Source organism: Pipistrellus kuhlii, unplaced genomic scaffold (genome assembly GCF_014108245.1).
Source record: "Pipistrellus kuhlii isolate mPipKuh1 unplaced genomic scaffold, mPipKuh1.p scaffold_m20_p_1, whole genome shotgun sequence".
Lineage (NCBI taxonomy): Eukaryota > Metazoa > Chordata > Mammalia > Chiroptera > Vespertilionidae > Pipistrellus > Pipistrellus kuhlii.
In genome coordinates, this window is record NW_023425404.1 from 116,681,677 (window position 1) to 116,693,696 (window position 12,020).

Below are 12,020 nucleotides of genomic sequence, written 5' to 3' on the forward strand. Positions count from 1 at the left end.
AAACCCTTGGGTTGTAGAAAGAGAGAAAATCCTAGAGGCTGCTAGACTTAAACACAAATCAAAGCAAAGAAAAAGAATAAGGTTTCCTATATAAGAAAGAGAAGCAGATTGGCAGAAAAACATCTGTGCTACGAAAGGCTAAAAAATAACAGAACAATGTTTATGGAGATTGAAGGAAAATTATCACAGAATTACATACACACCATGTAATTTGTGAGAGCAAAAGAAAGGCATCTTTAAACATACAAGAATTCAGAAAATTACCTACACATTCTAATAAAAAAATGAGAAAAAGTCCTCAAAAAAGAGGGGTGTGGTTTACAAGGAACAGAGGAAAAGCAATAAAAACAGTAAAGCTGCCCATTTGGCTCAGTGGATAGAGTGTCCCTCAGCTTTCGTACTGAAGGATCCCAGGTTGGATTCTGGTCAGGGCATGTACCCCGACCCTGAATTTGCTTTACTGTTTTTTGTTTTAATCCTCACCCGAAGATGTTTTTTCCATTGCTTTTTAGAGAGAATGGAAGAGAGAGGGAAAGACAGAGAGACACACTGATGTGAGGGAAACACATCGATTGGTTGCCTACTGCAGTGTGAATATTGAGGAGAAGCTCTGTGCATGGAAAAAAGATGAAAAACATCAATGTGTCTGGAAACGTACATTCTGAAAGTCAGTGTTGGTAAAGCAAGGAGTTTTGGCTTTGTTACCAACTTAAATGCTAATTTTTATTTGGGGCCACTGTGACTGGGCAATAACTATGTTTAATCACAGAATTACATACACACCATGTAATTCCTGGGATGGTGGGCTGAATAAGAGAGAATGACCATGGCCCAATGCATTTGACAAATGGAGAAGACGCATACCAATAATGCAAGGATAAGGAAGATAACGGAAGTTAGTTTTTTCCTATAGAAAGCCCTTGCTAAGGAAATAACAGTATTTTAAACAAGATTACCTTAGAACTTTTAATTTGCTTGAGAGTTTTCAAGTTCATCATGACCTTTACAAAGACCTATTTACTTCCCCTAGTTGTAAATTGTTAAAGCAAGTTACTTAAAGAGTTATTCTAGTTACCCTTCTGTTAGTCTAGTTTTAATTGCTGCATATTATTTGAAAATAATAAAACTATACTTCTTCAGCAATAGATAGTCTGTTTAAAATGAGCAATCCCTTTGTCCATGATTTTTAGAATTTTGTAGAATTTTTATAGTGATATGCCCCTTTTGTACTTTGATGAGCCAAAAAAAACTAAACAAAGAACACATTTTTTCATGAAAAGTAAGATATAAAAAGAGATGCAAGTATAATACACAAATCATTGCCTTTAATTGAACATAAATCATATTTCATTCCTGAACTTCCACCATTACTCCAAAATAAAATAATCTTTTTAATTCATAAAGAAAATCCTATGAAAAGCATATACAGTAATATATATATATTGGGAACAAAATAATCTAATGTGATAATTTCCTTTTTATCTGAGGCTCTAGTTTTAACTTAATATGTCTGAAACAACTAGTAAATATATTATATTCAATTGTGGGGGTAAATTACTTGTTTCAGGCGACAACAGTACTAATTAGTAAATCACCGCTTTGTGTACTGACTTATACCTAGAGGTAAAACCTATTCATTTCTCCAAAGGCTCTTTACTTGTCACTTAATCTAAATTGGTGGAGAATAAAGAAGCCAAAAATAGAAAAAGCGAGTCTCAAATGTTTATATTTATAAACATGAGCTATTTAAAAAAAAAACACCTAAGTTTCTATTGAGTCATACTATCAATGCATAAGCCAAAAACAAAAACAAAAACAAAAAACAACCCCATAATTAACTCCCCCTCAAATTTGGCAGATATTTATCTAAATTAAAAACAAAACAAAACAGCCCAACAAGCTCAGCAACTTGGATTTTTATTAATCTCTTTATAATCTTAATAAACTATATACCATGATATCAATCTCTCCGGCTAAGAGCTACATTATCTGCTCTGGGTTAAAACATTTCAGTCCACTGGGTGTTCCTAAATTCTGAGTCAGCATGCTGACATATATTTAATGAGCTAATGTACAAAACTAAAAACTGAAGAGGGCATGGAGATGATTTTGGGCGCTAATTTGGGAACTTCACAGAGCCGAGCAAGGCTGCTAGGGACAGGCCCCAATCAACAGGCATAGAGATGATATTTTTTACTGTGTAATAAGCAACGAGGTAGAAAACAAACTTTCAAAGGAAAAGAATAATAAGCAGAAATTATAGGAGGGAAAGGAAAGTCCTAGGTTTAATCCAGAAAGATAATGGACAGGTGCTGAAGTTTTGGGACAATCTACCACATTTGCATGTGGGCCCATTTCTGGCAATTGCTGTTGTTTCAAAAACGTGTATGCTAAGATATCTATCATAGGCAAATTTCTATCATTGTGTAAACAAAACTCAGTCTCAGATGTCTGTAGAATTTCCTTTCCCCCCTTTTAAAAAAGCATTCTAGACTTGAATTATAGCATAGGGTACTTGCAGTTGCCACTGAAGTATTCACTGCAAATATAATAAGTTTTAAAAAAGCAATCCGCAAATAGGATATATAGCTAGTCAGCTTTTCCTTTTCTTGATCCCTTTTAATAATTTAGAACACATTAAAGCTCAGTGAAAGATCCTGTCTTAAATAAATCTTCAAGCAGACGTTAAATAGAATGCAAATGCTTTACACTTTACATCACCAATCATTTAAAGAATCCTCTGCATGCACTGAATAAATAAGCCATCTGCGACTACGGGCTCCCATATCATGGTTTTAAGCTGACCCGCTTCTTCATCGGTCACCAGTTTACAAAATCTTATAAGGGGCAGCACGAAAGAGTTCCTCCGTGCCTGCGCATAGCTTGAATCCAGCAGGGGGAAAGGGTAGTGCAAACACCCCATCATTTAAGGACGCCAGTCTTTATTTAAAATGATCCCCCGCCGCTAAAAAGAGAACTTCCACACCACCCTTAACCGGAAGCAATCCTCTCTCCCACGGAGAGCAAAGCGAGTTTGTGGGGAGGAGGAAAGCGACCCTGTGAAGAGGCAGGAGAAACCCGGGCAGGTGTGAAAACGCACCGAGCCTGTCCACAAGCTGGGTCTGAGGAGAACCGACCCCAAGACCGACTCCAGTTCCGGGGAGAGACCTGCTCCGGGGAGCTGAGCAGCCAGGTCTGCGGGCGCGCTCGGCGAGGCAGCCCTGCGGGCGGCCAGGCCGGGACCCACGGCGCCCCCTGCCCGGCGGGGCGCGGGGCGAGAGCCTCGGGGGAAACACAACTTTCTGCCAGGGGCGCGGGGGCCGGTCCGCACCACTCGCAGGCCGGCAGGTCCCCTTTTATTCCGGCGGCGGCGGCTGGAGGAGGGGTGGAGGGTCTGGAAGGGCTTCGGGAGAGGATCCGGAGCGAAGAGAGAACGACGATGACTCCGGCAACCGGACCGCCATAGAGGGACGGGGCCGCACCTCCCTCGGTCACACACACATACACACACACACACACACACACACACACACACACACACACCGGGCCGGGCCGGCGGCGGGAACGCGCGAGGGCCGGGGGCCGCGTGGCAGGTGACAGCGGCGTCGCCGCGACCCGCGCCGGGCCCCGGCCTCCCCGCCCACCGCGGGCCTCGCCTCCCCCGCGCCCCGGCGCCGCCGGCCGCGCGACCCGCCCTCGCCGCGGCCTCGGGCCGGGCGCACCCACGCGGGGACCCCCGCCCCCTCTGAGCGAAGCGGCACCGCCCGCGCCCCAAGCCCCGGGTCCGCCGAGCGGAGCCCGAGGCCCCCGCGCGCCTACCCTTTGGCGTGCTCGGCCTCCTCCTCATTGTCCCCGTCTATGCCGCAAGTGTCCTGGTCGTCCAGCTCCAGGCTCTGCTGGCTGGCTGCAGACTCGCTGTCCTCCGCCATCGCGGCGGCGCGGGCTGCGGAGGCGGCGCCAGGGGCCGCGAGCGAGCGTGGGGGCCAGCGCGGCGGCCGCGGCGGCGCGAGCAGCTCCCTCTAGTGCCGCCCGCCTCCCGCCGGAGCCCGAGCCCAGCGCGCGCCGCCTCGCCCCGCCCGGCCAGGCCCCGCCCACCGCGCCCGCCCTGCCCGGCCGGGCCCCGCCCACCGCGCCGGGGGCGGGCCTGGGGTTCGCGCGCAGCTCTGGGCCGACACCGGGGCAGAGGGCGAAGGGGGGGACCGCGGGAACGGGTGAGGGGGAGGTCGGCGGGCTGTGAGATGAGAATCGGAGGCGGGGCGCCAGGCACGAGCCCTGGAACCCAAGCCAGTCCCGCACCTCAGCCCCCTGTTGGTCTTTGAATGCCGCAACCTGCAGATGTCAAATCCTGCGAGTCTTCATTTTTCTGGATCACAGGCCATGCGATTTCACATCGATACATGTTGGCGAGCGCTTTGAACCACTGCAGAGATTTTTGACTCAGGAGCGGGCGTGCCAAGAGATTTCCAGAAGCATTCCCCATGCACCACCCACCATACACAGGTTTATTTTATTTTATTTTATTAAGGTATTATATGTGTACATATCTTTTCATTGTCCCCCCCCCCATGCACACTTTTTTAAAAATTCCATATATCTATAGCTAAATTTCCAATACAGTAGCAAATCAAAAAGTCAAAACTGGGCTTCCAGCCTTTCCACCTGTTCCAATCAGGCTCGAAATCTTTAAACTCTTGACAGAAAAGCTCTGGAGCAGCCCCTGTTTTCGCTGGACGAAGACAGTTGGCTCAGACCACAACAACCCTGTTGGGGGGAAATGGGGATGCTGTCCAGACGCTGAGGAATTAGACTAGGGGATTGGGCAGTTTCAAGCAGCCCAGTGGGGCTTCCCCAAGTGAAGTTCTTGACCTAGACCTCCAAGCAAAAATCCGTGGCACTTTAGGTTAAAACGATGTCTTCCCGTAAATGGAGGAGGAAAAACAGGTACTCCATGAATTGCCACATAAGAGGCAAGTGAAGTTCAGATTCCTATTTGTTGTTGCCATCTGTACACAGGCAGCCCTTCCTTTGCTTTCCAGTATTGAGTGGTGTTCAAGGTCTCAGAATGTTTTACAGAGGCAATGGAAAGATAATTATCAAAAATTACGCCATGAGGGAAATTAGACTTTTAAAAATCACTTGACTCCCCTCCCCCCCAAAGTATTAGGAACATTTTATGACGTTTCCCCCAACAAGGGACGTTATGCCCTTAAAGTGCAATGCAATAGAAGTAGCTAACGACAAAAATTACAGAGCAATTTCAAAGTCCATCAGCTTTTTATGACTGACTGATGTTAAGCCAGTTGAGGTTCTGAACATAGGAAGTGCAAAATGGGGCCAAAACCTGAAGTAATACAATACTGCTTTTCACAATTGCAACTATTTATGAGGTAGGAAGTTGCATGTGGCCTCTGGCTTCAAACTTTAGAATAAAGACAAATATAGATCACTGAATTTCCTGCAGCTTATTCCCGCAAACATGAAGAATTGGGTTAACGGTAACCTGGTTGAGTAGCCAGTAGGATCCTGACTGAGTCTATTAGATCAGTCACTATGGCCTACCTGAAGGGGTCTCTAAAAGATATCTAAAATGCAACCCTGGCTGGTTTGGCTCGGTTGGGCATTGTCCTATGCACCCAAATGTTTCCCATTCAATTTCTAGTCAGGGCACATGCCTGGGTTTCAGGCTCAATTCCCAGTAGGGGAGATAGGAGGAGGTAGTAGATAGGTGTTTTGCTAACATCAATACTTTTCTTTCTCTCTTCCTCTTCCTCTCTCTCTTAATATAAAAGATTTCTAAAATACAAAGAAAACATAGCAGACATACATTAATTTGAATTTTTAAGAAACTTTGACTAAGGATATCTCAAAAACAATAAGAAAAATAATCTCAGAGAAATAAAATGAAAGCATCAAAAACCAATTAAACACTAGAAAACAACGAGAGAGGACATCTGTTCCCTGGAATGGAAGAGTTGTTCCAGATGTCTGTTCCATACTTGATTGAGGTATTATCTATATTTACACTAATAAAAGAGAAATATGCAAATTAGTCATCACTCTGCTACGCCCACCAGCCAATCAGGAGAGAATATGCAAAATAGGACAAAGATGGTGGCCACCCAGCTGCTCCAGGCTCCAAGTGGCTGGGCAGGGCAGGACACCTGCTATGAGAGGGAGAGTGGGAGGGTGAAGGGATCTACAGGAGCGACACTCTAGCTACAGTAAAGATGAAGACTGCAGACTCCAGAGTCTGCAGCAAAGATGAAGATGGCAAACTCCCACTGGAGTCTGCAATGAAGATGAAGACAGTGGGCTCTGGCCTGAATTGGCAGCGAAGATGAAGAAGGCAGACTCTGGCTGGAGTTTGCAGCAAAGGTGGCAGACTCTGGCCAGAGCAAAGGCCTGGGTTCCATGTGCCAGAGGAAAACCGGCGCTGGAAGCCAAGGAAAGGAAGGCCTATTGCACGAATCTCTTCATGCAATGGGCCTCTAGAATATGTATAAAAGCCTAAGCAACCCACTGACCAAATGACTGAATGACCAGTCAACTGGTCTCTATGATGCACACTGACCACCAGGGGACAAGATCAGGCTTCCTCCTGTCTGGATCGGGCCTGTGGGAATCAGGCCAAAACTGGCTATCTGACATCCCCCAAGGGCTCCCAGAGTATGAGAAGGTGCAGGCCAGGCCGAGGGACTCTATTGGTGCATGAATATGTGCACCAGGCCTCTAGTCTATATATATGAAAGCCAAGTAACCAGAACGACTGGAATGACCAGAACATCCATTGCTATGACACTCACTGTGTCCAGCCAACTGGCCCAATCAGGGGCAGCGGCAGCCAGCCAACCTCTCTCAGCCCCTCCCCCTGGCTGGACAACCTCCCGCATCCCATCCCCCCTGCCAGCTCCAATCAGCCCTGATCAGGGCGGACTGGCTGGATCCTACCCATGCACGAATTTGTGCACCAGGCCTCTAATATAATATACTAGTAAATGTTTGTAATTATTAATAATTTGAAGGAGGACAAAGTTTGCAAGTGACCTGGAGATAATCCTAAATCCTATTGTCATGTATAGAAACTCACTATGCTTCTAAAATATTTGCTTCTTTTCTTGGTTTACTTCCAAAATTTGGGGGATTGGAACCAAGTGGCATCTTTCAGACTCTTAGATCCAAGATTTACTTAGGGAAAGAGAGTACTTTAGAGTAGCTATCAGTGTGCTAAAATTCCCTTGGGAATTTCTTATCTACCTGACTCATCTGCTGTTACAGATATAGGACCATAGTTGTATAATTGATCTTCTTTTATTTAGACTATGATATTTTTTGCTTTCTAAAAAGTGACAGTAAAATACACATAAAATTTACCATCTTAACTATTTCTAAGTCTGTAATTCAGTAGTGTTAAGTATATTCATGTTGTCATGTAACCAATCTTTACAGTTTTTTCATCTTGAAAAACTGAAACTAGTGTGGCCAGCATAGCTCAGCGGATAGAGCTTCAGCCTGTGGACTGAATGGGTCCCGGGTTTGATTCCAGTCAAGGGCACATGCCTGAGTTGTGGGTTCGATCCCCAATGTGAAGTGTACAGGATGTGGCCAATCGGTGATTCTTTCTCATCATTGATGTTTCTATCTCTTTCTCCCTTCCACTTCCTCTCTGAAATAAATAAAAATATATTTAAAAATAAAAAGATTTAAAAAAATAGAAAAACTGAAACTATATGGATAAGCAATTCCTATTTTTCCTTCCCCCCAGCCCCAAGAACCACTGTTCTACTTTCTGGCCCTATCAATTTTGACTACTCTAAGTACTTTATATAAATTTAATCATAGAGTATTTGTCCTTTTGTGATTGGCTTATTTCCCCTAGCAGAGTGTCCTCAAGGTTCATGTATGTTGTAGCATGTGTCAGAATTTTCTTCCCTTTTAAGGTTGAACAATATGATTCTATTGTATGTAAATACTGCATTTTGTTTATCCATTCATCCATCAATGGGCACTTGGGTTGCTTCCACCTCTTGGCAATTATGAATAACTAGTAGCCCTGCACACAAATCTGTGAAGCAGTAGCTCAATGCCACCTTCCAGTAGCTCTCACCCCGTTGCCCCACCCTCCTGTAGCTCCTCCCACTTCATCCTCCTCCTTCCTGCTCCCACCCATAGCTTGCTGCCCTGCCCCCTTCTGTAGCTCTCTGCTGCCTGCTTGTAGCTCGATGCCCCACCTCCTGCTGATCCATGATCAGTCGTTAAGTTGCATATTACATCTTTATTATATAGGATTCTTCCATGAGCATAGTTGTATAAATATATGTCTGTAACCCTGCTTTCAATTATTTTGGGTAAATAGACAGAAGTGGCATTGCTGGTCATGTGGTAATTATATTTTTAATATTTTTAGGAATTGCCATAATGTTTTCCATAGCAGCTGCACCATTTACATTCCCATCAACAGTGCTCAAGGCGAGGTGAATCAAATTTTTAATAATGGGAAGTAAATGTGTCTGAAGAGGGACACCATCTCTCTCTTCCAAGGCTGTTTGCTATATAATTATCCTTGTAAAGATAACAAAGAACAGTCAGTGCCTTGCTTTCAAGACATGGAGGAATGTAAGTGAACCCCGTAGAACAGTCTCTGAACAGTATGCCTTATCTCCTCAACCCCATCACAATCTTCTTGAAGCCAGCAACCATGTCATACCATTTCCATAATTCACATCTGAGGGGAGTTGATAGTGGTCTCCAAAAGATATGTCTATGTTCTATCCCCCTGTAAATGTGCCCTTATTTGGGGGGAAAATCTCTGCAGTTGCAATTAACTTCAGGATTTCAAGATGAGATCATCCTGGATTACTCAGGTGAGCCATAAATCCAATGACAGGTCCTTCTAAGCGTGAAGCAGAGGGAGATTAGAGACAGAAGAGGAGGACAGTAAGTATTTGGGAGTGTTACTCACTCCCAGTGGGAGGTCAAAGGCATTCAAGACTCAGCCCCTACTAGCTATGTGGCCTTTGCAAGTCTCTTAACCCTATGGAGTGTCAGTTATCTTAGCTATAAAATGGGACAATATTAGCTACCCTACCCATACCATGTGGTTGCTATAAGGCTGTCCTGTTCATACCTCAAGTGGTGCCAAAGAAGCACTTCAGAGATTGTCAAGCACAATCAGATGTATAGACAACACAGAATAGGAATGATATCTAGCATGGCAACACTTATTTTCCAGTCAAAGTCTGTCGTTTTGTCACAGTCCATTGGTGTGTGTGTGTGTGTGTGTGTGTGTGTGTGTGTGTGTGTGTAGCCCTGTTGAAGAATAAACGTTCAAATGGTCTTGTTCAGTGGGACAGATATGATATAACAGCATTGCTGGTATGAGTTTCCTGGAGGAGGTGGGCTTTGCAATGAGTTTGGAATAAAAGAAAGACTTCTTGGATCCTGGGTGAGAGAGCAAGTGGCTCTGATGGCATGTCAGAGGAGAAAGGAGGAAACCTAATGTTTCTTGCATAATTGGCAGGGAACAGATCCATGAGTACAACCAGGAGGAGATGTAATGAGGATAATTTGATAAAGAGTTTCAAAATCAAATGTGAAGAAATTGAATCCACTGAAGAAGTACCCACAGATTATGTTGTCAAGAATGCAGGTGGAAGAAATGAGTTTAACTACAGTGTTTGAACCTCTCTTAAGAAACAGTCTGGATGCAAAACTGTCATTTAGTGTAATCTATTTCATGTGAGAAATGACTTCAGGCTGTCCCAAAGAGGAAAAAGAAACTGGAGGAAAAAGAACACACACACACACACACACACACACACACACACGCAAATTTTTAAAACAACAAAAATCCCTTAACATTTAGCAATGAGCAAGTTTAGAGGAAGAAATGGGAGATATTCAGAGGTTCTGTGCCTGAGGGAGAGTGATAATGGTTAATCAGATGATCTGGGGACATGTGGATGCATAAATGTGGTTACTGAGCTTTCTTGTCAATACAATAAGGCACGATTGCATTTTAAGCTAATTCCTAGCATGCCAGCCTTTCAGTTTTTAATGTTTACTTTTATTTTCCATGCCAAGTGGATTTTTAAAAATACATATATAATAAAATTCAAGAGGGTGTGTTCAAGGTAAGCACTATTTTATTAACAAGTATATGTTTTCTCTGCAGGTGATGGGGAAGATGAAACAAATGTGCATGGCAGGTATCAAAATAGAGACTTCTAAATAGCTTATTTCATATTAATCTCTACAACAGCTCTGTGACGTAGGTATTATTCTTATTTTCCATTTTGGAATCTGAACCTCAAAGAGGTTACATAATTTATCCAAAATAACGTCTTAGCAAATTCTTGCAGCACTGCAGCACAATGTGGCAGTTGCCTGCTTTCTTGTTAGAGCAGACACTTGTCTACGCAATGTGCCACCTGCATCAGAACCCACTTGCCTCTGTGGACATGGCAAATGCCAACTACTCACTCTTGTCAACTCTCCCCGACTCTGAGGTGGCACTTAGATTCAGTTTTTCTTTTCCTCTCCCCTCCCCTCCCCTCCCCTCCCCTCCCCTCCCCTCCCCTCCCCTCCCCTCCCCTCTCTCTTCTCTTCTCTTTCTTCTTTTTAGATCCTGTTTTGTTAGTGACACTAAGGGCGCCCCCTGGGGGCTGTCAGGGGAACTTTAAGATGCTCTTCATTGACCTGGGGCAATACAGTCCAGACACCTGGCAGAGGGGACATATGTGAACAGATTGGTCCTCAGAGGTCACAAAGCCTCTGAGCTGTAGAACTGCCATCTGTTGGCTTCTTCTGTGGGAGAAAGAGAATCTTCTGGTGTTTTGGTTCTTTGTGTTTGGATACTGTCTTACTTGCAACTGAGAGCATTCTACCCACAGAGGCAGGGAGGCTTGTCTGGGAGCCTGAATTCTCACCACCAGCTTGGAGACAGGAGTCACTGCCAACGAGACCAAGGGCAGCCTGCCTACAGCTGCAGGCCATCCAGCCACCCTGCATGAAAGCATCTCCCAAAAGAAGGTTTGAAGACCAAATTAGGTTCTCTTTGGGGGGAATTTGAATTGGAGATATAAGGAGATGGTTGTTTACTCAGCAGAGGAGAGAGTAATAAAATCAAAAGAAAAATAACAAAACAGAGGCTAAGCGAAAAGCTGAATCATGCCAAGGCAGAGCAGTCCACTCCAGTGAATACCAGTCATAAAGCCCTGATGTTCAGGGGAGGATGGATAACCAGAGGGAAGGGATCACAGTGGGCCAGTTACCCCTGTTCACTCCATGTTCTGTGATGTTAAGGCAAGTGCTCCTCCAGGTCAGGGACTCCTAGGTCTTCATCTCCACCATCAGCACTTTGTTGTTTCCTTGCCAAATATCTAAACAGACCAGCACATTCTTTTTAATATATATATATATTTTATTGATTTTGTTTTTGTTTTTTTCAGAGAGAAAGAGAGAAGGATAGAGAGTTAGAAACATTGATGAGAGAGAAACATCGATCAGCCGCCTCCTGCACACCTTCTACTGGGGATGTGCCCACAATTAAAGTACATCTCCTTGACTGGAATCGAACCTGGGACCCTTCAGTCCACAGGCCAATGCTCTATCCACTGAGTCAAACCAATCAGGGCCAGACCAGCACATTCTTAATTAGCTTCACACTTCCATGTCATGCATCATCTCAATCAGCCCTTCAACCTGTACACAGATGCTACCAGGGTGTTGGACCCAGAACAGTGGCCCAGTTCCTCAGCTGTCTCTGTGAAGCCTGGAGGAAAGGCTTATTCTTGCTTGCTTCTCTGTCACCAGGAGCTATAAGGGAAGCCCTACCAACTGATGTAGGCTGGGATGTGTCCTGCACACAAACAGCCTGCCTAACAACTCGTCTTCCCTTTCTACTAAACCCTGATCTCCTTATGTATTAGTCTGCTCAGCCTGCCATAACAGAAGTGGCTTAAACGACTGAAATTCATTTTCCCATGGTTGTGGAGGCTGGAAATCCAAGATCAAAGTGCCAT

At 44.7% G+C, this 12,020-nt stretch overlaps 1 protein-coding gene across 3 annotated transcripts in view; it reads right to left on the bottom strand.

The window, feature by feature from the left end:
- The window catches only part of NMT2 (N-myristoyltransferase 2), a 68,468-nt gene extending 64,423 nt beyond the window's left edge, over window positions 1-4,045 (bottom strand). Inside the window, exon 1 of one of the 3 annotated variants that reach the window (XM_045588328.1) lies at window positions 3,820-4,045. In XM_045588328.1, the coding sequence (XP_045444284.1) occupies window positions 3,820-3,929 (110 nt within the window). In that variant the 5' untranslated portion in view covers window positions 3,930-4,045. The remainder of the gene's footprint in view (window positions 1-3,819) is intronic. The other 2 variants (XM_036460656.2, XM_045588331.1) reach the window with 2 other exon arrangements.
- Between the last annotated feature and the right edge of the window lie 7,975 nt (window positions 4,046-12,020).